Below are 27,995 nucleotides of genomic sequence, written 5' to 3'. Positions count from 1 at the left end.
ACCCACAATCCACTAATTATATATGAGTATCTCATTCAAGCTGTGGGGTAGTCTGGGAGTACCTTGCCCTGACAATTTTAACTGAGCACTCACTGGCTAGGGTGGAGTCCATGTTGGGGCCATGCTGAATACTCACTAGCGACAGTGTAGACAGTCGGCACCTTTTGGAAGTCCCTGACCCATGAGGGTAGGGCAACTGAGGCTGGGCATCAGGGAGTGATGGATTCTGGTGGGCATGTAGTCAGCCTAAGTGTCCTCTTTTTTTTTTTTTTTTTTTTTTGGTTTTTCAAGACAGGGTTTCTCTGTGTAGCTTTGCGCCTTTCCTGGAACTCACTCTGTAGACCAGGCTGGCCTCGAACTCACAGAGATCCACCTGGCTCTGCCTCCCGAGTGCTGGGATTAAAGGTGTGCGCCACCACCGCCCGGCTCCTAAGTGTCCTCTTAATGTTAGGAGGAGGCCCAGTGTGGTTCAGTTGGGCACAGACACTGGGGAATCTGGCAGCAGCAGGGGGGTTCAAAACCTTTATTGGGCCATTGGGTGTGTGACCTGGGGCTCTCAGGTCTGAGCTGATATGGGAAATAATGGTCAGAGAAGGACAGGGCCCTGGGCAAGACTGGTGCAGGCCAGCAGACAGCCTTCGGAAGGGACTGTGGGAGGCACGGAGAGAGGGAAGTGGAGGGGCAGAGGCCGTGGGAAACAGGCAGTGGGAAGGCTCCGGGGTCCTCCAATGCTTGAGGGCAAGGTATAGGTAGGATGGAGAAGAAGGGGAGATCACCAAGGGAGCCGAAGACGGCAAGGTGTCTTGGGTCCAGAGTCCTCCTGTCCGGACCTTGGGAGAAGGGCTTTGACTCTCCAGGAAGACCCAAGTGTACAGTCCAGCAGGGACTGGCGGGGCTAGGGTCCAATTAGCACCACGGAGGGGAGATGGATGAGGGCTGAGTGGGCGTGGTGGGCATGTGCTAACAGATCCAGCGGATGAACCTGTCGAAGAAGCTGGGCTGGGCCAGACTGTCAAAGTCTTTCTCCCGGAAGATGGCCGCCCTGTCACCCAGGCTGATCTTGGTCAGCACCTCCATGTCCACATCACTGCCCACGGCGACCACGGTGGGCACCACATTCTGCTTGCGCATGGAGTGCACCGACTCCTCCAGGCTTTCGTTGCCCGTGACACCATCCGTGAGGAAGACAAAGGAGAGCTCTGCGTGACGCCGCGCCCCGCCCCGTGCCCCCCGCACCACATTGTTGATGGCATGCACGATGCCTGCGCCCACGTGAGAAAAGGAATTGAGGTAGGCAGTTCTTTCCAGCGCCTCATGGATGGTGGTCAAGTTGTAGGTCAGCGGGAAGGCCACCTGCTGCTGGTTCTGGCTGCCATACTGCAGCAGGGCCATGCGCGCATTGAGTGGGTCGTCATCCCTTCGCGCCAGAGTCAGGCGCCGTGACACCTCCTCCACGAAGCGCCGTGCCTTGTGGAAGTTCTGCTCGCCCAACCGCTCCGAGCCATCCAGCAGGAAGACAATGTCCACGGGCCTCTGTGTGCACTGGGCCACATAGAGCTCTGCAGGGAAGACGTAAGGTGGGCCCAGGCATGCAGGGGTGGCCAGCTCGAGACTCGCCCCATCTCTGCATACACCCTGCCCCCTGGATCCCAGATCATGGGACTTTGGGGCTTCACCCATAGCCGCCAATGGAGGCCTCAGTAAAGCAGTCCCAGGTGATGTCCTTGACTCAGGTTCCTTTGGGAGTATGTCTAGGGTTCCCTGGGACTGTCCCTTCAGTGGCCCCAAACTAGTGGACCAGAGATCTGCCTAGAGGCCAGAAGATCCATCTTTTGTCGCCAGGCATGGTCTCAGCCTCAACCAGCCACCTCTGGGACCCTCAATAGCCCCAAAGTCCTCACTCAGTCCAAGATATAGCTACTCACATAAAGGTCATTCTTTGGTGGGGGCAAGATAGGGCCTCTGGACCTGACGCCCTCTTCCAGGGGCCACTTACTTCTGAGTCACCTGGTCTGTCTGAGCCATAGAATATGGCTAAAAGAATCCAGGTGGGCCCTTGGTGGTCTCACTGCCACCAAGAGATGCCTTCCTCAGAGGGTGGATGGTCACCAGCCCTGACACACTATGGAAGCCAAAGCCACACTTCACACCACCACACAGGTATCAGAAACCACAGGCTAGGGCCTGGGTACCTATTCACCAGACATCCATCTAGGCTTTCCTTAGATGAAGATGAGTTCAGCTCGCCCATGTATGCTGTCATGGCCCAATTATTTGGTACGCCGGGGAATCACATTAAGAACATCCTGACTCCAGTCATGTATGACCAAGAATGCTGAGACAGGACCCAGCTGCCAGAGTGCTAACCCCCATCCCACCCAACCCCAGTTGTGTGTGAGGGCCCATCCCAGTGTATACTAGCCCAACTTGGCATTTGACCACAGCGATGCATTAAGTTACAGGTTTCGTCTTTTTATAAAATGTTTAACCTGGCTCACTCCCTCTGAGGCTGAGCCCTGGGCCAGGGAGTGCCTGTGGATAGGCAGGGTCATTCTTACAGAGCTTACTAGCTACATACCTTACTTATTGTCCACCATCCCTGGAATCTTCTCAGAATATCTAGAAAGTTTTTTTTTTTTTTTTTTTTTTTTTTTTTTTTTTTTTTTTTTTGTGGGGAGGGGGCAACTGGACTTCCTAGCTCCTCGTAATTGACAGGCACCCTCACAGTTATTACCACAAACCCAGAGGCAGACATACAGTAGGGGTGGTTGGCTTGGGCACATTTCCTTAACATCAACATCTACAGGGCCTGGGGGAGACCGGGAAAGGCTGGTGAAGATCCATATGTAATTGGGAGTTTGGGGTCTCAGGGGGTCTCTGTGCTTCATTTCTGTGGGGGTCCCTTCTTCTACTTGTGACCTCACAGCAGGGAGGGGGTGTCACCTTCCCAGGAGGATAGGTCTTACCCTGGGCTAGCGGGGCACAGATAGAAGAAAGGACATCAGTCCAGCCTGATGAGGTGCCTTGAGACCAGTGAGAAAATTCCAGGTTCATGAGCTTGCCTTGATGGCTCGTGACTTTGCAGTGGGTCCCTTGCTATTCCCCACACTGGGGAGAGGATGCCTTTATGGTTCTCAGTCACGTGACTGAGGGTATCAAAAGCCCTGCCTGTTGGCTACTCTCATGATGCCTTTGTATATCCAGAGACCTGGCTGAGCATACAGGTGTTTGGGGCTCACTGGCAGACAGCTCTGGCACTCGGATCTCCTGCTGTGACAGTAGCTGAGGGGTATTAAGGCCATTGTCACATCCGTGTGGTTTCTGTGGGTTATAAACACATACCTGACACCAAACATGAAGCCCAAACAGAAGCAGGAAAGGGGGGGACCTCCTCAAGCATTCAGATAGCACCCCACCCCAATCTGTGCTCTGAAATACAGGAGAGCTCAGCTCGACTGAGGTGGTGTGCTCAGCTGAAAGATTCCCAGAGGCCTGTATCTCAAGAACCTCAATATAATGCCCTCTGTACAGTCCTTTGCCAGATGTGAGCTTCTGGGGTTTAAGGTAGGCCTTCAATCCAATCACTGATGTCCTTGTAAAAAAGAGGAGGGGGGAAGAGGAGGGGACACAGACACAAAGTGAAAAGGCTCTGGGAAGGTAGAAGGGATGCTGGGGTAGTGTGCCCACAAGCCAAGGACGGCAGCTCTACCAGAGGCTGGAGGAAGTAGGAGGGACCCTCTAGAGAGTATAACACTAAAGACATAAGATTCTGGACTTTGTCCTCAGGACTAGGAGGGCAGGTCCCTGCTGCCTAAGGCCTCAGTTTGTGGTGGTAGCCCTGGGAAGCTAGAAGTGAGGGGTTATCTCTGGCTAGAACCCGAGGCTTTAGCAGAGCGCCAGTGCAGAGTCTGGGTCCCCTGTGATATCCCTGTGCACCAGCTTAAAGGTGTCAATAAACAGCTGCATCCAGTCCTGCCGCTCGACCCCCGTGGAGAACTTGGCCCTCTCCGCGGTGTAGACCATCACAGCCACCAGTTGGGAGTAGGCAGCTGGGTTCTGTGTGAACTCCGTGGCGTTTAGCAACTGCTGGATCAGGGGGATGGTCTTGGGGAAGGTGGGGTCCGGACCCTCTTCCGTGCGGAGGAAGGTGACCGGGGGCTTGGTGCCAGGCCATGGTTCATCTGCAAGGGAGTGTCCAGAGAAGACTTTAGGGGCTCCAGTGGGTGTGGCTGGCCTCCAGCCCTCCTTAGGCCTCTGACCACAGACAGTAGTTGGGACCAAAGAGACGGAGCCAGGGGGACAAGTAGGAGATGGAGCAGGTGGTGGTGTCTGGTCTAGGCGGGAGGCCTGCTGGGGTGGAGAAGCTGAGAGCAAGCAACACAGCCAAGGAGGCAGCCTAGCAGCAGCTTTGGGGTGTCCACAGAGCTCTAGGGAAGCCCAGCATGGAGCATTAGTGCCCAAGGCCAACCGACGAGAGATGTGCACAAATGCTGGAAACGTCCCCAGTTCAGTGCTACATCCCTACTTCCCCGGGAAGAGGCAGCTCCAGAGAGTGCCCACAGACAAAACCACACCACTAACATTTGTCCCACACATGATCTGCTATGCCAGGACCTGTCCTCAAGGGTCTGAGATAGTGGTACAGACACCAAGGAAGAGCAAGATCCTCTCTTCCTCCTTCCCTTGCTCCTTCGTCACCTCCTCTCTCTTCCGCTCCTTTCTCCCCTCCCTTATTTCCTCTTCTCTCTTTTTGTGTCCCAGTCTGTTTCTTTCTTTCCTCCCTTCTCTTCATGCCCCTATTCCTCTTCTCTGTTCCTTTGTTTCTTTATCCCTTCCTCTCTCCTTCTTTGTATCTTTCTCTCTCTGCCTCTTTACCCACCCACACTCCTCCCTCTTTACCCCCCCCCCCACACACACACACTCCTCCCTCTTTCTGGCTTCCAGTGCCTGCTGGAGTGGAAGGGTATAACTCAATGGGTGTCATGGCCAAAGTCACTCCCTTTTCTCTGGTAACCACAGAGGCATGAGGAAACCCAGATGTGTCCAGCCCAGGACCAGAAGGACCTTGGGCCTCCCTGGGGACACTTCCTTCTCTAGAGGCTCCCGTCTCTTTTCTCCACAGTCAGTGCTCAGGTCTCGCTGCAGTCTTTAATACCATGGTCATTACTGATTTTCTTCCTACAGTTTTGAGCTTCTCAGGCACTCTCAGTAGGTCCCTCATGATTGACACCATCCCTGGCTTGAGGCAGGCTTCTGGGTGGACAGGGCTGGCTATTTGGCTCAGAGGGTCAGGGCTAGGTCAGAGTTGGAAGTGTTCTTAACACTGTATTCACACCAGAAACGCTCACAAGGATGCTCTCATCCAGGACCTTGGTCGTAAAGACACTATCTAAGGTCACCGTGTCCCCAGACAACACACCTAATTTACCTTGAAATTTCCTATAGCAGTAAACACAAATGTGCTTTATAAGGCCAGTGGAAGGGGGTTAGGGAGCTGGGAAATGTGGAGGGGATCTTGTAAGGAGCACTGTGCTTTGTGGGGTCCTAAGACCTCAGTGTAGGCTGAGGTCCCTATTTCCTCCTGATCTTGCCACCCTCCAGAGCTGGTGTGCTTGCAGGTGGAAACTGTCTGGCCCTGGCCCCCATCCTGGAGCCACTGCATCCTATCATCTGGCATCACCCTATACAAGCCAGACACAGATGTCACCAGAAAGGAAGATGCAGAGACAGTTCTTTGAACACAGAGGTGAACTCTCCTCCCTAAGACATGAGCTGATCAAATTCAGCAGAAAAAACAGGTAGACCAAAAGCAAGGGCTGTGCCTCAGGGACCCAAGGCTCATTCAACAATAGAAAACCAACATAGCTGACCATTGCTTTCATAGCTGAAGAGGCCTCACGAGGTGTCACCAACAGAGCAAGCATGTGACAAGATTCAAAACTTTTCTTTCCTGACGACAAAGCTCAACAACTTAAGTGGGGGGACTTGCTACTCCATAAAGACAGCCACAGAGACCCATCGCCGGGGTCACACTTTGGAGCAGAAACTTGAACACTTCCCACGGTGATCAGGAGCAAGCCTTGGGATCAAGGTCTGGCTTCCGTGTTGGAGGGATGGAGCCGTCTGGGGCAACAGCCTCCCCTATACAAACCTCACTTAAGGTTTACATCCCGTACAACACCGTGCTACAGTCTGATACCAAAGGTACAGCTCCCCTGGGAACTCAGTCAGGTGCCAGGAGCAGGGTTGGGGGGAGGGTGTCTCACTGCAGACATGGCCCCTAGCCTTTGACAGATACCAGAACTGGCAACTTGAGGCCGGTGCTCTGAACCTCACACGATCAAACCCCACAAAACTTCACTGGGTGGCTGAGGCCAAGGCATGCCCTGAGAGTGTTTTCTTGGTAATGATCTCTGTTTGAATAGTGTGAGACCCTGACTCCTGGTCCACACGGTCCCTTCTGTTGGGTGGTCTCAGAGCCTGTGCACATGCTCAGAGGGCCACCTTGTCTTTGGGGGGGGGGAGGGGACCAAAGAACAGACTTTGCAGGGAGATGTAGCTGCATAGTCTCCACAGCAGCCCTACCATGCCAAACTGGCCCACGCCCTACTCGATGCTCCTTGAGGTCCAGGGCATCTTCCTGAGGCTCTTGCCCAGTCACAGCAGTGTCTGGGTGGGGGGCAATGACAGAGACTCTCAGCACAGCAGGGACACCTCCTACCCTCCCTTAGGAATAGCAGCTCTGGTTCCAGCCTCCTACCACGAAGGCCACAAAGGCAGCCTGAAGGGTTAGAAGCAAAGCCAATCCACTGCTGGTGGGTATCAGCATGCTTGCCCCCCAGATATCTTACACTAGCCAATCTGCCCATCAGCTTCAGGGCCTTACCTTTTGACAAGAGCTTGCCAGGCCCCGGTAAGTGGACGGCCCTAACTATGTCTGCCCAGGGCCTGGCCCCTGCGGACCAAAAGGAGAGCTCCCAGTGGTAGGGAGACTTTAGACTCTGGGATGAGACTTCCTTTGTGTTGAAATGCCTTTTTGATCAGTGGCCAAGAGCCAAGCACAGCCAGGCCAGCAGTCTCTGCCCAGATGGTACCCCGCAGGGGCTCAGGATGACATGACATGCCCCCAGGAGCCAGTCCTCAGCCTGAGCCCCTGACTGTACCATGCCAGGGGTCAACTTCAAGGGTTTCTCCCTAAGGAAGCGCCTCCACAGTGGGGACACCCTTGAGGCTGCACAGTTCCTTGCGGCATCTCTGGCTATTAGAACAGGAAGGATGCTGGGGCTGCTCTGCCTGTCTGGGGTTAGGGTTTTAGGCACCCGCGTTACCTGTTTGGCAGGGAAGTTCTGGACACACGATCTGGGGGTCTAGAAGAGAGAAAAGAGACAAGGTCTCTGTGAGTTCCTGCGGGGCCCTCCGTGGTCACCTACTAGCTCGATGGGGCTAAAGGTCCTGGTCTCACCACTCACCTGGGCAAAGGACATCTTCCATGTCATCGATGAACTTCTCAGCCACCAGGTCAGAGAAGAGCGTCATGTTACGCACTTGCTGCGGCTTGTCACAGGCAATGGAGTAGAGGTTCTCGCTCTCATGTGTCTCATGGAACATGTCGCCGATGCCGATGGCTGTCACAGTGACGTCTCGGTCACACAGTGCCCGGAGGTTGAGGTCGTCGTCTCGGGGGTCATGGCGCCCATCTGTGATGACCACTGCGAACACCCGGGTCTTCTGGCGCCTGCTCTCCTTGATGAGCTGATTGTAGGCAAACTTGAGGGCAGAGGGCGTCCACGTGCCACCAGCAATCCACTCAAGGTTTTTGACGGCCTCCTTGAAACTGGACAGGGAGTTGACTCGCTCGTCGTCCAGCCGGATGGCCTCGAAAGTGCCTTCGTGGCTGTACTGCACCACACCCACACGCGTGCCTATGAGGGGACAACCGTGCGAACAGTGTCTACCGGCCTGCTTTGTCACCTCGGTGACTGGCTCAGCCACCTTGAATGAAATCATGGGCAAAGGCATGATCCTGGCTAGAGGTAGGGGTATGGCTTCTGCCCCAGGGCCCTTCATGGCCTCCACTGACCTGTCTCAGACTTGGGGTCCTTGGCAATGGCACCCAGCCTGTTGACCACATTGATGACGAAGTTCTTCTCCAGGGTGAAGTTGGTGTAGCCAATACTCTCAGAGCTGTCGATGACGAAGACCACATCCAGAGCACCACAACGCTTCTCACAGTCTGGAAGTGTGTATGGGATGACAGGGTGAGTGGGTAGAGAGTGTGAAGGGGTACGGGGCCAGGGACAGCGTGCGTGATCCTGCCCCCATACACCCCATCCCTCCCAAAGCGTGCACACATCCTAATACACTGGGCCAACTCACCGCAGCATCCACAGGTCTCTCTCACATAGGTCATGACGTCACATTCCTGCAACACAGCCCCAGTTGGGTGCATTTAGACAGGTAACACCTACTGTTGCCTGAGGGCTTCCATTAGAGTCCTTAACCCCATGTCTGCTGGGGTCCATGCTCACATGTGGAGTAGAGCTACACATATTCCAACTTTGCCCTCTGACCTTACCCATGCCACCTCCACCCAGTGACCCCAATCCTATGGACTTGTCCTTGCAAGCCTGACCACTGCTGATTTTGCCCTCTAAACTTACTCCTGTCAACCTTGATTCATCTTCTGACTTGGTCTCTGCCAACTTCACACCTGTTGACTTTGACCTCTGACCCTATGCCTGCTAACTTTGCCCTCTGAGCTCCTCCCCTGGCTTCGCTCGTTAACCCCTTATACCGGATGCTCCCGGTTCTCGCTCTTTAGAAGAGAGAAGGACACTTATAAACAAGGATACCGATTCCATACTGGGTGACACCTACCGTGAGACCAGGGTCTCCTGGTGGGCCGGGTTCTCCCTGGAGGCAAAAGATAACAGTGAGAGGTGAGACTGTTGGGTCCAAGTTGCTTCTGGTACCACCACCCAGTGTTTACTGACCCATGGGCCCACTAAGGGCAGAACCAGGATGCTCTTGTGTACATCAGCCTGGCTGGCTCAGGAGCTATGGGCCGAAGGGATAGAGGTAGCTTACCTCAGGTCCTGGGACTCCTCTTGGCCCCCGAGGGCCAGGTTCACCAGGGGGACCAGGATCAGCCTGAGGAGGAACAGGGAAGTAGGCTCAGTGTAGCCCTGGGATGTCTCTGCCCCATAGGAGTATTGATGCCCCTGTCAATGGTCTCTGCTGGGAGTACGGTGGGCATGAAGGACTGCATCACCCACTTCACCCTGAGTCTGACACCACCATAACAATGTCCTGAACAGCCACTACCAGAGCCTGGTAGGCAAGAGAGAGTAGAAGGCCACTGGGAAACTCAAGGGTAGTAGTGATGGGATAATTCACTCTGATACTAGTCACTCTATGTGCCCCAATCTACCTACCCACCTGTCCATTACCTGTCCACCCACCGACCATCCCTCCACTGAACTGCCAACCCCACCCATCTGCCCACCCACCATCATCTGCCATCCGTCCTTATGTGCGCTGTCTTGCCCTTACTGTTCTTCATGCACCCACATGATGCTGGATACCCAGTAGTTCTAGGGACATGGAAGTGAAGGTGATATGGTCCAGGCCAGTGAACCAATAGGAGGTGCTGGCTGAGGATGGGGTGAAGAACAGAGGAGGCCTCAGAGCCTGACCATTCCCTTCAAGGGCTGGGTGCCAGGCAGGCTGGGTGTTTTCTCGGGTATCCTAAGCCCTCCTCATGCGCTAGCCAGCTGCCCTGGGCATAGGACGGTGACACTCACTGGCTCGCCCTTGTCTCCCTTCCTTCCGGGTGCGCCTTTCAGACCAAAGTCTCCTCGGCCTCCCTGTAACACAGAGCACATGCTAGTTGTGGGCATACACACTCCCACTGCACACTACAAGACCTTCCACAGACTTCCAGGAACTCAGAGGTGGCACAGGAGCCGTGTGCATAGTTCAGCGTCTGTTAAGGATGCTGGGCATTTTCAGGGAAGCCCCGAGCTTTGTTTGGAAAAGGACACAACACAGGAGCTACCACCAGTTAAAGCCCATCCAGGGTTCCCACAATGGACATGGCATGTGGGACTTCCACAAACCCACCAGGAAAAGGCTAATTGGGACAAGACCCCCAAGTACCTCAGGGCCTGGTGGGCCAGCCTCTCCTTTTTCGCCCTGTGAAGAAAACAAAGGTCTGACAGGTTGCTCAGCCACAGACCCCCAAGTCTAACTACAGAAAGAGAAGCTCACCATCCCTTGGAGCTGAGATCACCCCTTATGATTTCTTGGATATCAGAATCCAATCCACATCTAAGGTAAAGGCCACACATGCTGAGCCACGCTGACCCAACCCTGGGCTATGTCTGACCACTGGTGTCTCCTGGTGCTGGCTGGATCTGCCTTTGCACCAAGGGGCAGGTGGCCTCCGTTCCCTCCCTCTTCCTAGTCCCACGCTGAGGGAACCACAGAAGCCTTGGGGCCCAGCCCACGGGGTTTTCCTGGGAGTTCTTGTTCCATGCCATGACTCACGGGTGTCCCTCGGGGTCCTGGGTAGCTGAATCCAGGCCTTCCAGGATCTCCCTGAAGGGGAAGGTTGAGTTAGTTGGAATGACTGGTGAGGAGACCGTGTCCAAACAGTGCAGATGAGGACCAGGATATCTTGCGTAGGATGGGAAGAGAGGCTGCGAGCCTAGCCTTGCTTGTCCACCTCTGGACTGGAGTGTGTGCAGTTGATGTGCCAGATAACTCAGGGGCCGTGGCACACACTAGAGAGGCCACTGAGACCATGCAGTACCTATATGGCTGTCCATCCCTCAGGACCCTGCCATCTATCCAGGTAATTCACTGCTGGGTAGGGCAGAAGACAGGCTGCATGGTCTCCTAGTACTCTCCATGCCTTGGCCAGTCTCACTAGGAGCTGGGAACAGGAGGCTCAATGGAGGCCACTCTCCTGCTCCAGGGCTCCAAGCTTCTCTTGCAACCTTCTTGTTGGGTACCTCCATAGCACAACTGCGTTGGACCCCATCCCATATTGCCAGGAGGAAGGGACATACCTTGGGGCCTGGCTGTCCTGAATCTCCACGAGGTCCAGCGTCACCGGGGTCTCCCCGAGATCCCTGAGGGCAGGAGAGGAGTCAGAGGTGGCCTTGTCACCTGAAGTGGTGATGACCTAACCTGCTTTGACCAGCTCGGAGAAGATGGCGGGTCTTGGCACCACAGGGCTGCCACCTGGCCTGGGGCCAGGGGTTGGGATGGTGGTGAGTAGGTAAGGGAGGGTCTGTAGAGTAGGAGGGGGGGTAGGTAGGGGGCCTGGGGCAGAGTGGGGTTTACAGAACAGGGTTGGGAGTGGGAAGGACTTTGGGGGTGGGTGGGGAGTGGGTGGAGTGTTGGAGAAAGGATGGGGTAGGGAGATCAAGGGGCAGGGTGGGGAGTGGATGAAGGGTTAGGGGCAGGGTGGGGAGTGGATGGGGGTAAGGGGCAGGGTGGGGAGTGGATGGGGGTAAGGGGCAGGGTGGGGAGTTGATGAAGGGTTAGGGGAAGGGTGGGGAGTAGGGAGTCCTGGGACGAGATGGGGAACAGGTGGAGGGTTGGAGGGCAGGGTGGAGAACAGTTAGGGATCGAGAACAGGGTTGGGAGTGGGTGGGAGTCTGGGAGCAGGATGCTGTCACGGTCTCTGGGCTTCGAGTGCCCTGCTACCAACCTGCTTTCCTGGCTCCCCAAGAGCCCCCTGGGGGCCTCTGGGTCCAGGCAAACCTCTGTCTCCCTGTAAAGAAATGAGATGAGTTTCAGATGGTGAGGTACTGTGGTCTAACGGTACACCCGCAGAGTCCTGACGTCAGCCCTGTTACGTTACGCTTCAGGGTGAGGTCAAGCTGCACTGGACCCACTGCCCAGGAGTGGTCTTGCCTTGGCTGGGTCCATGAGAAGGTTAAGTGAGGCAGGTTATTGGGCACAGTCTCCTCCACCCTGGCTGCCGTCACCTCCTGTCCTGGGGATAGTTAGTCTCCTCCACCCTGGCCGCTGTCACCTCCTGTCCTGGGGATAGTTAGTCTCCTCCACCCTGGCCGCTGTCACCTCCTGTCCTGGGGATAGCCCCTTTCAGTCTGGTATCTGCCACCCCCTGCCTCGCATACCTTGGCTCCTTTGCTGCCAACTTCTCCAGCCAGGCCTCGGGGCCCCTCAGGACCAGGGTCACCCTGTGAGAAGACAGGTCCGGGTCAGGTTTTAGCCAAGGAACACTTCTGATGCCCCGACTCCAGAGGCAGTATTGGGGGAATGTGAGTGGGTGGGGTTAGGGGAACAAGTTATTCAACCCGCTGGGACAAAGACACCGCTGTGTGAAGGGCGATCTCGGAATGGTAGTGTCCTTCCTCTTGAAGCCCTCTCATCCCCACAGACCGACAGCCTCGGTCCTGCTGAGGCCACTCTGGGGGGGAAGGGGCTCTAAGCAGCTCAGAGGAAAGCTCCTTCCCCGCCATCCTTGAGAGCTGTGGCAATGGGAAGCTGCAGGAACGTGTATGTATGTCTGCAGTGGGGATACTGCCGCATGGAGCAGTATGCACCCTATGCAGTTATGCATGGCACACAGAGGATGGGTGGTACCCTTCCAGAAGCCTCAGGGACGGCTGGGAGTGGGAACTTGCCTGTCTGGTTCCTACTTTCTCAGACAGTGCAGGGACCAACCCCCCCCCCCCCCCCCCCCCCCCCCCCCCCCCCCCCCGCTCAGCTTTATGGTGAGATTCCAGAGCAGACCCCTTGGCTCCTTACAGAGCAACTCACCTTCTCCCCCTTTGGACCGTCGCTGCCCGGGCCGCCCTTGGTTCCAGGATCTCCCCTGCGCCCCTGTAGAGAATGGGCGTGAGGACGAAGGAGGAATGAGGCAGCCACTTGTAGCCCTGCTCTCCCTAGGACACTGGGGAGCCTGGGCCTGGTATTCCCTCCGGGTGATATCTGCCTGGGGCTGGGACTCTGTCTCCATACTGCTGCTGTGACAGTTTTATCCCAAAGACTCAGGACTCGGTCTGTGGGTGCTCATGGTCAGGCTGTATCCTGGCCAATGATTGGGATGTGGCTTGGACGGTCAGCATGGTCATTCCTGATCACTCCCTGACTGGGCCTCCTCACATTGTCTCTTCTCAGGGTCAGCCTTGGGATAGGATCCCTACCCCAAGGGCAGCCCGGGAGGAGCTTTGAAGGGATGGTAGTGAAAAGGCTGATTAGGAACAGAGGGTTCTGCCTACCCCCGTGCCATTTGTCAATGGCCCTTCTCCAGCCCTGCTTGCCCAAAGTGGTGCCACAGAAGAGCCCAAAGCAGGGGCCTGGTTCTGTCCGAGAGGCTTATGGTCTGTAGGTGCAGCCTAAACTCACCGGCTCTCCTTTTGGTCCACGGGGGCCAGGTCCTCCCTTGTCTCCTTTCACTCCCGGGCTTCCAGGAGCTCCGTTGTTACCTTGATATCCCTGTGTGGGGCCGGGACAATTCAGCATGGTTGGGAGTGTGGTGGGGGAATGCACGGGGCTAGTGCATGAGGGCTCCCTTAGCCGTTCTTTATCACCCTCCCGACATGTGTGAGGGCACAGAACAGAGTGGACAATACCCTGGGCAAGGATAAGCAGGCCAGCAACTCACCTTACTTCCCTTGTCTCCAGGGTCTCCTGGTGGTCCCCTGCGTCCCGGGCGGCCAGAGTCCCCCTGGAAGGGTTGGGGGTGACATCAGCTTTGTTCATGGACAGGTACTGGGCAGTGGGACAGGACCATCTAAATCCCCCATGTTCTTCAAGCACACAGGATGCCCGGCGTAAGAGGGGAAGACCTTGCCAAGATGCCCCAAAGACCAACCTAGGAGCCCAGTGTAAAGTCTGCTGAGCCTCTGAGGAAGGCGCCCCATGTGAGGCCCTGGGGACAGCAGGATTGCTAGGCAGGGACTCAAGGGAGGAAACAGCAGAAGAGGCATGGACTGGCCTCCTAGGACAAGGCTGTCTATCCTGTGACTAAAGGTCTAGGGCTACCAAGGGCAAGGGGTCCCCAGGGCCTCAGGGTGTAGGAACTGCAGTGACTAGAGCTCCCGGTCTTCACGGTCTCTGCCAGCTTGGAAGGGGAGGTGGGCAAGCTGTGCTATACGGGATCCTGCTCTGAAATAGTGAACTTAAGGACGGGACCTCCCTGCTAGGCTTCACAGCCTGGGCAGTCACCTCACCCTGATCTGAGCTGGGCATAGGGAGCCCCAAGTCAGGGATTTATGAGAGTGGTGATAGCCTGTTCTAGAACTGTATCTAGCCAAGTCCTTACCTTGGCACCTTGGTCTCCTTGCTCGCCTGGGCTTCCGGCTTCTCCAGGGTATCCATCAGGGCCCTGAGGGAGGTAAGAAAGGTTCCTGCTGAGTGCTGCCATGGGTTGACTGTGCTTCTCATGAGTCAAGAACACTGACACAGAGCGGGGACCTCAGAGCTGCTGCTCACTCAGGCTATGAGGTCCCAGCTCAAGAGCCATGCCTAAGACTGCCCTCGATGGTCATCAAAGTTTCAGAACTTCCCAGCCTAGGACCATGAGCGCCACCTGGCCTGGAAACCATAGATGTCCAAGGGTTGGCTCATGGGCTCCTGAGGGGGTGGGCTGTAACCCCAGGACCAGCAGAGCTCCAGACTGGGGTGAAGGTCAAGCAGGGAGAAGTTGGGCAGAAGAGAGAATTTGAAGACTTGCTTCCAGCCCAGCCTGGCAGTCATGTTCCATGAATGATGGACAGCAAGGATGGAGAAGTTACTCACCCGGCTTCCTGGGTCTCCCTTGCAACCAGGAGGTCCAATGCGGCCCAGTTTGCCCTGAAAGAAGAAGAAGGAATATCAGAGTATAAATCTGGGGTCTATGCACATCAGTAACCGCACCACTCAGGCCCTTGTGTGACAGGCCAGCTGCACCCTAGTCAGAGCACAGGAAGGTGAGGTGATTCCCATTTTGCTTCATTCTGTCTCCATGGAGACAGAATCCCAGGACCAGGCCAGGCGCATGGGTGTGGAATGTCCTCATCCCATGCACGTGTGTGTGTGTGTGTGTGTGTGTGTGTGTGTGTGTGTGTGTGTGTGTGTGTGGTGTTTATACATAGGTATCTGTGTGAATAGACTTAGGTGCATGTGGGGGGAGGCAGTGGCTGGCAGTCAGGGTGGGGCTGGTGACTCTACCTTCTGTCCATCAGTTCCATTCTTGCCAGCTAGGCCGGGGGCTCCCTGGAGAAGATAGAAAAGGGACTGGTTAGTCCCACTCCTTGTTCCCTGAGCAGCATGGCAGGGCACACCCATCCCTTCAGGCTTACCTTCCGACCATCTGATCCGAATTCACCCTGTGCAAGGAGGCAAGCAAAGTGTTAGCTGAGTTTCCAAGCTTCACAGACACTGTGGTCTTTGGCGTGCAAATGAAGACTCTCAGCCCCAAACATGAGGCCAGAAACCTAGGGCTGCCTCCAGGAGCCGCCAGGCTGTTATGCAGTCAGGTGGTACATCACAACCGTCCTGGGCACCATCACAACTTACCTTCTCTCCCTTGAAGCCGGGCACACCCTAAGGGCAGAAGGAAAAGACAGTGTGTTACCAAGGGCATGTCAGCAGATGCAGTGGAGCCCTGGAGAGACAGATGTGGAGGACAGCCAAGACCCAGCCTCGAGGGTGTGCACAGTGGCTGTGCCATGCCTGGAAGTCCTATGTGGGTCCTGAACACACGCTTGATAGAGGAGGGGTCAGGCTGGATATGTAGTTTTGGAGTGACCCTCAAACTATAGAGGCGTTTCTCTCCTTTGGCAACAAGGGCTGGGCTCTGGACATCCCCAAGGGTAGGGTGGGAAACTGCCCCAAACTGACCTTCCTCCACTTCCCTTGCCCCATCCTAGCCCTAGGTAGGGAACTTGCCTTGGGTCCTGGGAATCCAATGGGGCCTTCGATGCCAGGGTCTCCCTGTGAAGAAAGAATAAAGAAGCTTGGGTGTGATCCCAGCCAGCCTGGGTGCAGGGAGAGTGGTCGGGGGTCGGGTCAGGGGTCAGGGGTCAGGGGTCAGGGGCCAGAGGCCATGTGGGGACCTTACCTGTCTCCCCTTCTGTCCAGGCTCTCCTGGCTCACCCATGTTGCCCTTGGCACCCTAAAAGTAGAGGACAGGGAAAGGGGTAAATTGAGGCAAAGGAAACCCTGTTATCTCCTGGGAGAGGTGGTATGGCAAAAGCTGTTGGTCCCTCCCCAGGTGGGAACATCTTGGAATAGGGTCAGCTGCCCCTCCCCCCCCCAGAGCCCCAGTGGCCCCCACCAGGCTCTTGCTGACTCTCTTCTCTGAGTCTTGATAGACCATTCTCCATGAAGCCACACTGCAAATGGGTCAGAGCAGCTTCTCAGCTGGGATGCTGGGGCTTGGGACCTCTGTACTATAGTCCAGACCACAGTTGGCCCTGGGTGTTCCATGGGCCAGCCTGGCACTCATGGGAGCCAGCCTGGCACTCATGGGAGTTCCTCTTGAATGGGATGGGCATGGGTAAGGCATGGATTGAAAGAACTAGAAAGATTGGGGCTTCAGAAAACCACATAAGATCGGACTTCTAGGGAGCTAAAGTTTTAACTTTAGATATATATTTATTAATAAATGCACCAACTTTTTAATATCCTTCTACTTTAAATGCAAAGGGAGAGAGAAGAAGGAAAAAAATCAAGGGGCAGAGGAGAAAGGAGGAAGAGATCAAGTAAAGCAAGTGGTCAGATATCCTTCAGGTCTCAGCTGTGCTGTGCTCTGAAGTCCCTGTGGCCTAGGGACCTCCCAGGGCCTCCACTCTGCTGTGTGAGTGGTCAGATAGCCCGGGTGGCAAATTCATTCCCAGCTGTAGCAGGGTGGGCACGGCTCATGGCCAGGACTGGAAGAAGCCAGGTCAGGGAGTGGCTGGCACAGAAGACATCTCACTCAGCTACCCACTGCTGTAGAATCTCTCACGGAACTTGCAAAGAACATGAGGATGCTTCCTAACTTCCTCTCTAAGCCACTTCATATGACTGGCATCATCTCAACTCCTTCCTACCGTCCTGCTTTCTGACACACGAATTATTAGCTTCAGACACTGTGGTAGTGGAAGGGATTTGTGTTATACAGCTCTATTGTTAGGTAAAGGCCTGATAACCATTCAAAGCAGAGTCCTCCAAGCCTAGAATTAAATAAACCTCCAAGTGGATGCCTCATATCAATCAGCAATCACGCCATTGACAGAATGGTACCGTGTGTGTGTGTGTGTGTGTGTGTGTGTGTGTGTGTGTGTGTGTGTGTGTATTTCCCCACATGAGCATGCTTGCTTACTTCATAAATGTATTTTAAGTGGCATATCTTAAAATTTTTTAAATATTTCCTACTTTCCTCAAAATACCATTTAAAAGGAAATGGATAAAATCTGAAGTTTAGGTTTTCCAAGTTTGGAGGCACTGAGGCCATCCATCCACAGCCAGCTGGCCTTCAGTGTGGAATTCCCACAGGTCAGGGGATTCCTGGAGCATGAGCCGTGCGGTCTCCAGGCATCTTACCTTCTGTCCGCGGTAGCCCTTGGGTCCATGGGGCCCAGGAATCTCCAGGCAGCTCACTTTATAGCACTGAAATGAGGTGGACAGACAGCAGGTCAGGTTGGTAGGACAAGTCCCCAGTTGGGTATGACCTGGGGATAGGCAAAACCTTGGACTCTCAGAGGAAGTCCCCCAACACCCATAGAGACAAACAGAATGGAATGAAGGACCATACACACAGGGTACCAGACAGGTGGGGGCCAGTGCTTAGTCAAATCATCCAGCCAGGCTTTGGGTAAGCGAGGCTGTGATAAACAGTGACAGACAGCAACAAGGACCAAAGAGCTCTGGTCACGGGTAGGCACCATCTGTATACGGGGACCAATTTGCCATTCTTGAAAGTAGCTGCTCTATAATGGCATGTTTCTGCAGAAGGAGCAGGGCGGGACTTTGGGTACCCAAGGCTACATGTAGGACCCCTAAAACAGGTACATGGCTTGCAGTCTGGGTTGGATTAAAGCCCCCACCCCCAGTTTGGGACATGACGCAGCTTCTACAGAAGTCATGTGTTTGGTAGATAACCCTAGTTCCAGCTCCCAGGGGACTAAATGGCCTGGGTTTGACTGGGGATGGATTAGGGCTTCACGCAAGCTCAAGAGTGTCAGGCCCCACAGAGCAGGTGGACCTCGGTCCTTCTGCTGCTCTGGTCTGCTCGAGGCCCTGGGAAACCAGGAGTGAGGCGTTGGTCCTCTGCTGGGTCAGCCGTCTTGGTTGCCAACAGGTAGCAAAGGCTGGGCTGTAGTGACAGAGCAACTCACCTCTCCGTAGGCTTCATGTTTCTGCAGAAAAGAAAGAGACCAGATTAGCCTGAGCCTGGGGACGTGTGTGGCCCTTCCTGAGTCTGGGTGGGGATCGTGGGGATGAGAGGACTTGATCCTAATCTCCCTCAACTGCCTTACTCACAGGGGGGATACACTGAACTCTGACTGTTGCCCCACTGGTGAGTGGACCACACCCCTAATCTCTGCCCTGGCCACAGCTGCTCACCATGACCTTGATGATGCGGTTGATGGTGTCCTGGTCAATCTCGGTAGAGTCGGGCCTCATGGTGGCATAGTTGTTGCGGTAGAGCTCATGTGGGGTGTTAGCGATGTCCCTCAGGCCTTGTTCATTTAGGTTCCTGTTAGGGGCCACGGCAAAGAGCCGGATGCCCTCCTCGCGGGCACGCTCAGCCTGCATTTTAATGCCTCCACACGGATTGCCCGTGACGTGGCCGTCGGTGATGACCACAGCAAAGTTGACCACACCTCGGCCGACATGCTGCCGGATCTGCTGGGTCATGTTGGCCAGGGCACAGTCAGTAAAGGTGCCTCTGCGGAAGGAGCGGATGCCTTGGAGGCTCTTTGTGAAGGAGGCCCGGTCGCTGCTTGGGGGGCTGAACACCTCCACCTGGTCCGAGAAGTGCAGACCACCGTAACGCCAGCTCAGCGCCACCTGGTCCAGGTAGAATTCATTCTGCAGCTGGCTGATGAACTGAGGTACGAACTGCTGCATGTGATAAAGTAGGCTGTCTGTGGGAGACTGCATGGCCACGCTCTCCGAGGTGTCCAACACGAAGTACACATTGACTGGGCAGTCAGCCTTCTCTGGGGTGGGGCGACAACATTGAACCCGTCAAGGCTTGCCAAGTGGGGGCTATAATGTGAGTCCACCCTCACCCTATGAATACCACTTCTCTCCCAGGACTCCAGAGCCCCACCCAGGTACCTGGACAGTTGTTGTTCCTGTCAATGATGGAGGGGTCAGGTGAGATGACTTCCTGCTGCTGAGCACGGAGGACTCCTAAGATGCCCCCAAGCAGGAACACAGAAAAAGAACCCTGGAACATCTTGATAGTAGTCATGTGCCCTGATGTCCTGCAATAAAAGCAGGGACCATCACAGACACCCCCACAAATATATTGCTGTCCTCCCAGGGTGGGATGCACGTATCTGGTAATTCCTTGAGCAAACAGGGGCCTCCGTGACCCATGTTGTTGCCCCCACCCACAGGGAAGTTGTGCCTCTCCAATTCCCTGTTGGCTGCAGGGCTCGGTTCTAGGCTGGACTCAGACATTCTTCCCTGATCTCTGGGGCCAGAGTACACACAGAAGGGCCCATTTGAATGGGTTGGAAACACCAGGGAGCAGTGTCTCTTTACACACTCCACTCCAGGGCCTGCAGTGGGAACAGGACAAGGGGGAAACAGGCCCACTTCACTCAGTGGGAAGGTCCTAGCTTCAGTGTGGGACCCTGGGCATATCCCTCTCCCTATAGCCTGATCCCCCTTCACATGGGGCATTGGCATGGACTGAATCACACATTGATTTTTTAGTATGACTTTCCACCAGGTGCCAGCAGGCTGAGGGCATCTTGTTCCCCTCTGTGGGTGCAGCAAGACCACTGGAGAAGAAGCAACACAGACTCTCTGGAGCAGGGGTGGCTGTGCTCCTGGAGAGACTCTGTCCCAACTTGTTATCTGGGAAATTTTCTTCGATCAGAGAAGTACTCCAGATTTCAGATGTTATAGTGTTTTAGTTGGAAAATAAGTAGAACCATTGAACAGCATACTTGATACTAAGGATGGGAGGTATCAGGTATTACACATACTTGTAATCCCAGCATTTGGGAGTCCAAGACAGAAGCCACGAGCTCAAGACCAGCTGGGCTACATAACATGATCCTATCTATCTCAGAAAGAAATGAAATAGACTACACACAAGTGTGGTAGTTTGAATGTAACTGGCACCCATAAGCTCATAGGAAGTGGCATTATTAGGAAGTGTGGCTTTGTTGGAGTAGTTATGACCTTGTTGGAGGAAGTGTGTCACTGTGGGGGTGGGCCTTGAGGTCTTCTATGCTCAAGCTACGCCCAGTGCCACAGTCCACTTCCTGTTGCCTGCAGATCAGGATGTAGAACTTAGGCTCCTTCTCCAGCACCAGGTCTGCCTGCACACCACCATGTCCCACCATGATGATAATGGACTGAACTTCTGAAACTGTGAGGTACCCCAATTAACTGTTTTCCTTTATAAGAGTTGCTGTGGTCATGGTGTCTCTTCAAGCAATAGGAACCCAAACTAAGACAATGAGCATCTTAGAGGTGCTAAGAATAAACAAGGGACAGAGAATGGATCGCGAAAAAGTGAGCATCATTGGAACTAAAAAGGCAGGTGGCTTTATAAGAAACAGAGATGACAGAGTCGACCTTGTGTTGGAGATCATGAAAACCCATCATTACCAGGAATACAGAATTAATTAGGCACACCCATGTGAAGTGGACCAGTTGGGAAATCTAACTTGTAATGAAAAATTTAAAATAACCCACTTAAGAAAAAAAAAAAAAAGAAAGAAAGAAAGGGCAACAACAAATTTCAGGAAACACCTAAAGGAAAAATAACTGTCCCAAGACAACCTCTAATTTCCACCTCCTGGTGTTTCTATGCTTACAAGGTCTTCTCACATCAAATCACTGCTGGACTTCAATGGAATGATGGTGCAGCTTCTAAGATGAGGTCTGTGCTTATGATCTCAGCACATGGGAGATGGAGGCAAAAGGACTGAGAGTTTGAGGCAAGCCCGAGAAATATAAAAAGCCTCCATCTCATAAACCAAAACTCTAACCACAAACACTCTGATGGACGGTTACCAGGTGGGCATGACCTTAGGCCTGTCGTGTCTTCTGATGAAACGAGCCTCCCCATCAATATGCAATGTCCTTCTTCGTCTCTTCCATGTGTTTAAAATTTAGGGTCTGCTTTGTCGTATGTTAACATAGCTAGCCCTTCTTTTTCTGGCTGTTTGTATTGAACATCATTTTCTGTTCCATCACTATTTTTTTTTTCTCTTTAGATCTAAAGTGAGACTCTTGTAGAGAACACGGGACTATTTTGTTTTTTCTAAGTCCATTCTGCCAATCTCTGTTTCTTAATTGTGGATTTTAATCCAATTTCACTGAAAGTAGTTACTGACAAAGGTGACCTCTGTTTTGGCATCCCTTGTCTCTATACCTTGCACATTTGTAGTCTCTATCTTTTTGTATAACTGTCTACATTTGTGTTTAGTTGATTTTTAGTTGTAAAATGTTTAAATACTCCTCTCATTTCTTTGGTATTTGTTTATTCTTTCCTGGTAGTTACCCAGGAAACTGTATTTTGCTTCCTAAAAATTGAAACTGTTTCAATCCGTACCACGTTAATGACATAAACATTCTCTGCCTTTAATATCTCTGAGACCATTCCTTTCAGTTATCAGTGTCACGAAACTCCATCCTGGGGCTGGAGAGTTGGCTCAGTGTTAGGAAGGTATACTGCTCTTGCAAGAAGACCCAAGGTTAGTTCCCAGCATCCATGTTGGGCAGCTCACAACTTCCTGTATGGAACTCCAGCTGCTGCAGGGGCCTGATGCTCTTTTCTGGCCTCTGTGGGCACCTACACTCACATGCACTCACATGTGTTTGCACACACACAAACACACACACACACACACACTCACACACACTCACACACACCCCATATAGACAAATAAATTTTAAAACTCCATTCTCTTACAACTGTTTCTTGGTATCTTAACAGTTGGCTCCAGGACCTGCAATAGATACAAAAATCTGATGCTCAACTCCCTTATATAACAAGCTATAGTATTTGTATATAATGTATGTATATCCTCCTATATGATGAAATCATCTCTAGGTGGCTGTTAATGCCAAGCACAACAGAAATTCTACATAAATACTTGTTATACAACATTTTAAAGGCACTGACAGGGAGTAAAAGGTCTGCAAATATTCAGTACAGACACAATTTTATTTTCAATCTGTGATTGATTGAATTTATAGATGTGAAAAAGTGAATACAGAAGGCTGACCATATATCATTTAAAAACATAACTAATATACATTAAAAATTTCATTTTTTCATTTCAAGTTTTATTTTATTTTATGTGGATGGGTATTTTGCAAGTATGTATGCATGTGCACTACATGTGTGCCTGGTGCCTGAGGAGGCCAGAAGAGGGTTTCAATCCCCTGAAACTGGAGTTACATACTGTGATGATATGCTGTGTGGGTGCTGGAATCGAATCTGGATCCTCTGGAAGAGCAGCCAGTGCTCTTAACCACTGAGCCATCTTTCCATCCCTATGACTAACATTTTAATATACTAGTTTCTTAAATATATAGCAAAGAAACTTTGAAATTACAAATAAACATTGTAATACTAGCTCTTAAAGTAACAATTGTTCTCTGTAAAATGTATTAGCTTTTCTAAATCATGTAGAAAACAAAAACTGGAGCTGCCCTCCATTGTTACAATAGCACTGGCTTTTAGCAGTTGCCCATATATTTTCCTTTTCTGAGATATTTATGTTTTCTTATGGCTTTTAGATTGCAATTGTCTATCATTCTTCATATTAACCTTCAGGATCTCCCTTAGCATTCTTCTCTGGACAAAAAGAGTGCTGATGAACTTCCTCAGCTTTTGTTGATCTAGTAATGTCTGTTTCCCCTTTATCTTCAAAGAACAGTTTTGATAGTTACAGCCTTCTTGGTTGGTGGTATTTTACTTCCAGCACTTTGACTATATTAACCCTTCGCCTCTGGACTCAAACTTCATTAAGAATTCTACCAGTAAACTTATCAAGGCTCCTCTGTGTTGGACAAGTCATTGTTTTTTACTGCCTTCAAGGTAAGATCTCCATGAGTAAACTGGGGATGAGGGGGGCGCAATGGAGGGTAGGGGGTAGAGGGTAGGGGATGAGAACATAAGGGAAGTGGGAACATAGAAAAATAAAGTGGGGGATAAAGTTTCAGTCCTTTAAGTACTTGGGAAGTCACTTCATCCAGAGAGGAAGAGGATTGCAGCCAAGGGAGACACAATAATGCTCAGGCAATAGCTTTGCCAAGATAGGAATCTTAAAACACACCCTTTTAGATCCCAGGGAAGTAAGGTTAGATATTAGTAACAACGGGAAACTGGGAAACATCACAAAATTGTGGAAATTCAAATTCATGCTCTTAAAGCAACCCACAAATAAAAAAATGCAAGGGTGTTGTGGAATGTTAGTTTGGGATGTGTTACACTCATTTATGCTGTGGAATATTTGTTTAATGATGCAAAGATGTGTTGCATTCTTTTGTGTTACATTTCCTTAACTCTGTGAAGCTGTGTTACTTTGCCTGCCTAAAACACCCGATTGGTCTAATAAAGAGCTGAACGACCAATAGTGAGACAGGAGAGGGGTAGGTGGGTCTGCAAGGCAGAGAGAATAATAGTAGGAGAAGAGGGAAGGAGTGAGAGAAGGAGAAGGAGAGAGGACTCCAGGGGCCAACCACCCAGCCACCCAGCCACCCAGCCACCCAGTCACACAGCCACACAGCCACACAGCCACACAACCATACAGCCACACAGCCACACAGCCACACAGCCACACAGCCACACAGCCACCCAGTCACCCAGCCACACAGCCACCCAGCCACCCAGCCACCCAGCCACCCAGTCACCCAGCCACCCAGCCACACAGACACCCAGCCACCCAGCCACACAGACACCCAGCCACACAGCCACACAGACACGCAGTCACACAGCCACACAGCCACACAGCCACACAGCCACACAGCCACACAGCCACACAGACACCCAGCCACACAGCCACCCAGCCACCCAGCCACACAGCCACACAGCCACCTAGGCACCCAGCCATCCAGCCACACAGCCACACAGCCACCCAGCCTCACAGCCACCCAGCCACCCAGCCACCCAGCCACCCAGCCACACAGCCACACAGCCACACAGCCACACAGTCACACAGCCACACAGCCACACAGCCAGCTATGGAGTAAGAAGGAAAGAAAGGAATAGAGGATAGAGAAAGGTAAAAGCCCAGAGGCAAAAGGTAGACACAGTTTAAGAAAAGCTGGCTAGAAATAAGCCAAGCGAAGACTGGACATTCACAAGTAAGAATAAATCTCTGTGTACTTATTTGGGAGCTGGGTGGCAGGCCCCCAAAGACCAAAGAGTAAAAAAAAAACCCTAACTACACAAGGGAAGCAAGAAAACACTTAAAAATGAATAAAAACCAATGAAAAATGTTCTGAAACGTGCACACGAGAAGCAATGCTGAAGGGGAGGCAAGGGCTGTGAAAGCTTACACCAAGGCCGAGGAAGGGCCCACAGCAATAGCCCATCTTACGATTTAAAGAACTGGAAAAAGCACAACAAAGTAAACCCATGACTTTTAGCAGAGAATAATAAAGATGAGTAGAGGAAAAACAAGATACATAGTGGGGGAAAAATGGAGAAAGTCAATGAAACTAAACCTGATTCTCAGAAAACACCAACAAATTTGACAAATATTTAGCTAGATCAAAAACTTTTTAAAGAAAACTCCAATTAATCATAGATGAAAGTAGAAACACATTAACCAGTTATACACACCTATTTAATATTAAAAGCAACTACAGAGCAGGATTGGGAGTGTGGCTCAGTGGTAGAGCACTTGCTTAGCATGCACAAGGTCCTAGGTTTGAGCCCTAGTGTGTGCCCTCCCCTCTCAATGAAACCAACCAATCAGGAAATGACAAGTAGCGAGGCTCTGAAGCAATAAGAAGCACAAGGTGAGGACCTTGTGCACTAGTGATGAAAATGGAAGCTGGCGAAGCTGGTGTCAAAACCTTGGTGGCTTCTCAAAAAATGATAAACAGAACTGCCAAATGATATGGCTCTTCTACTTCTGGGTATGTCTTCATGTGGACAGAGTATATACACAAAGATCTAGTCCTTCCCCTCCCTCTCCAGGGTCTCACCCAAGTAGTTAAAAAAAAAAAAAAAAAGGAAAAGAAAAGAACATCTATTAGGAGCATGGGGAAATTGTTCCCAGGCAAATCACAATGAAATGGGCCAGTGATCAGATAAGGTTGCACAATTGAGGCAGATCAAACCCACAGCAAGGCATTGCACACCAAGATGGGCAGATTGGCAGAGACCACAGGATACACATTCTGGCCCACTTCTGTGGGTATCTGAAAACAAGTGGATCTAGGGGCCCCTAGAACTGAGCTCCCCACTCCCCTGATCAGTTCACTGTCTGCCACACGGACAAGGAAGCTACCCCATGTCTAGCTAGTGCTTGTGTCTTGAATCTCTAGTGGGTCTGTGTGCATCCATGGGGATGCTGTCCACAGTATGGTCCATCGCAGTGTTGAGGGCAGAGGCTGGGCTTCCAGGTCTGCTCATGTGCAGTACCCCACAATCCCTGTCTATTTGTGGGGGCTCCCTGAATTCTTGAATGAGCAAAAAGAGATGCAGCAAAGATTGAAGTGAGGGACCATGTAAAAGGAAAGAAAAAAAAAAAACCACCAAAGAAGCAAAAACCACACTATCTCTGTTCTAGAAATCACGCTATCCCCACATCTTAACCCAGTGCTTTGGGCTGTGAACAGTCTGTCTACACTGTGCATCCAGACACCCCAGAATCCCTGTTAGCAGGGACTGGTAAGTGCTTCTAAGTCAGACCTTATTCTGAGACCAGAAAGCAGAACCGCCTCCAGGAGGGCGGGTGTGGCTGGTGTCCCATGCCAGGGTCTGTGAAAAACCCCAAGTCCCTTTTCATCCTGGATTCTGAGAGTTGCACCAGAAAGCTTCCCAAACCCTGCTGAGAGGTCCTTCCAAAGCAGAGCTGCCTGGATTTGCTCTGGATATCCCTGCTGTACAGGAAGGAACCCACCCTCCAGCAGACAAACTGCCCAAAGTGGCAGCAGCCTCCTCTGCTTCTTCCAAGGTCTGTGCTGGCTCCCCGACACCATTTCATTAGATGGAGAATTTCACTGTTCCCAAGACTGATGCACAGCTCTCAGAATGGATGCTCTACACCCCGTACTCAGCTCTTCCGATTTGGTGTGGGGTACTTGATATCACCTGTTCCCTGGAATCCTAGGTCCAAGCCCAGTCCCTGGCCCTACCCCTTCCCTCTAAGAGACCCAGAAACCTGCTTTACTTCCAGTATTTGTGAGATGAAGTCTCAAATGCCCCTTTCCTTTCCTTTTTTTTTTTTTTCTTGCTAAGTGTATGCTGGCCTCAAAGCCAGAACTATTTAATTGGAAAAAAAAAAACCAAAACAAAACAGTAAGTTAATCTTGACCTTAAATATCCCTTTTAGGTACCTGGTCCCTCTACGCCACTGGCTCCATGTCCTCAAGTGAGCATAGGGATAGTCCCTGAACACCCAGGCTTCATGAGGGCTGTTCTGTGTTGTTCTGTCTATAGACTGTTTAGAGGGGAGATGTCTCTCCTCCGTGCTCTGGGTGTGCCCTGGGAGTCCCAGGGGTAGGATGGAGCTGAGAGTGACCTGGGTCCACTCTCATCCCTCAGCTCCTGCTTCTGTCCCTAAGCACAGAGGACATTCAACAAGAGGGTTGGTGTCTCCTTGAGAGCACCTGGCTTGCCCACCCATAGGACCTGGGACTCACTTCTCTGTTGCCCACAGAGCACCCCGAAGTCCACCTGAGGAGCTCATTCAAATGGCTGCCACTTTCCCCATGAAGAATACCCTTCCCTGGGGCCCGCAGAGGAGCCAACAACAGGACCTGTGTCCAAGTCCAACTCACACCATATCTTCCCATTGAGGCCATTTAGGTTCCTTAACCCTTTGGAGATGTCCTCCAGGCCAGGGATAACTCAGACCCGCTAGAAATGGCCATGGGTCTGACCAGATGCCAGGCACTCTGTGGACTGAGGAAGTAGGGGAGTCTGGGCCATCAGTGGTCAGTAGAAAGCTGTGGAATTCACAGCAAGATGAAGCCTGCACCCAACTAGGCTATGTCCGACAAAGACTTAGGGGCCGGCCAGATACTAGAACCTAGGGCTGGACAGTCAGTTTGGGTAGATCTGTGACCTCTGAGAACTCAGTCCCCACCCTAGACCCCTGAGGTGCAGCCTCTGAACCCTGTTCCTCCTCTCCCCCAGGCTAGTCTGCACCCCACAGTGAGCTTACCTGGTTTGGCCCTTCCAAGGAGAGGCCGTCTGGGCACTTCCGAGGAGAGGCCCGGTCCTGACGGCCCGAGATGCGGGCGCCGAGTGGGGAGGAGGGAGGGGGACCCAGGGGCGGCCCGGGACTGAGCGGGAGGGGACGAAGCCCAGAGGCCTCCCACTTTAACCCTGCCCCGGGCGGGCGGATGCCTGGAAAGCTCGACCACCGGGAGGCGCTGCGGCCCCGCGGATGGGCGGGGTCAGAGGGTGGGGATGCGGGAACGACTAATGGGGAGCAAGAGAAGGAGCGGGAGGAGGGGGGAGGAGGGGAGGAAAGGGAGACGAGGAGATGGAAACGTCCAGGACACGCAGCCGCAGCGCTGGGGCTGGACCCTGTCTGCACTGTAGTACCTGATGACGTTTTCATAGCAAGTCTTTGGGCTACCAGGTCTCCCGTACCTTCCCAACC

The 27,995-nt window shown here is 52.6% G+C and overlaps 1 protein-coding gene across 2 annotated transcripts; it reads right to left on the bottom strand.

Moving 5' to 3' along the window:
• Nucleotides 1–508: 508 nt before the first annotated feature.
• Col6a2 (collagen type VI alpha 2 chain) lies at nt 509–27,776 on the bottom strand. 2 transcript variants are annotated; one of them, XM_076558585.1, is made up of 28 exons: nt 27,552–27,776; nt 19,294–19,442; nt 18,574–19,172; nt 18,345–18,365; nt 17,551–17,616; nt 16,085–16,138; nt 15,913–15,957; nt 15,541–15,567; nt 15,324–15,350; nt 15,193–15,237; nt 14,782–14,835; nt 14,306–14,368; nt 13,646–13,708; nt 13,387–13,476; nt 12,799–12,861; nt 12,153–12,215; nt 11,720–11,782; nt 11,073–11,135; nt 10,549–10,599; nt 10,159–10,194; nt 9,804–9,866; nt 9,088–9,150; nt 8,878–8,913; nt 8,377–8,422; nt 8,081–8,233; nt 7,470–7,922; nt 7,329–7,367; nt 509–1,559 (listed from the first exon to the last, which is right to left on the bottom strand). In XM_076558585.1, exons 2-28 carry the CDS (start codon nt 19,427–19,429, stop codon nt 961–963), a joined length of 3,081 nt encoding a protein of 1,026 aa, XP_076414700.1. In that variant the 5' UTR covers nt 19,430–19,442; nt 27,552–27,776; the 3' UTR covers nt 509–960. The 2 variants fall into 2 exon arrangements, with proteins under 2 accessions (XP_076414700.1, XP_076414701.1); XM_076558586.1 differs by lacking the exon at nt 509–1,559 and adding an exon at nt 2,452–4,181 and having other exon boundaries at nt 27,552–27,698.
• Between the last annotated feature and the right edge of the window lie 219 nt (nt 27,777–27,995).

Source organism: Peromyscus maniculatus, chromosome 21 (genome assembly GCF_049852395.1).
Source record: "Peromyscus maniculatus bairdii isolate BWxNUB_F1_BW_parent chromosome 21, HU_Pman_BW_mat_3.1, whole genome shotgun sequence".
Lineage (NCBI taxonomy): Eukaryota > Metazoa > Chordata > Mammalia > Rodentia > Cricetidae > Peromyscus > Peromyscus maniculatus.
Note: the sequence above shows the minus strand (reverse complement) of the source record. Positions and strands in the feature narration are given on the sequence as shown.

Coding starts and splice junctions, on each gene's coding strand:
- Col6a2 (XM_076558585.1), bottom strand. CDS start 19,429: ATGACTACTATCAAGATGTTCCAGGGTTCTTTTTCTGTGTTCCTGCTT. Junction 13,709..14,305: donor AAGGAGACCAAGGTGCCAAG/GTAAGGACTTGG, acceptor CAACCCTTCCAG/GGGGACTCTGGCCGCCCGGG. Junction 10,600..11,072: donor CAGGACAGCCAGGCCCCAAG/GTATGTCCCTTC, acceptor CTTCCCCTTCAG/GGAGATCCTGGAAGGCCTGG.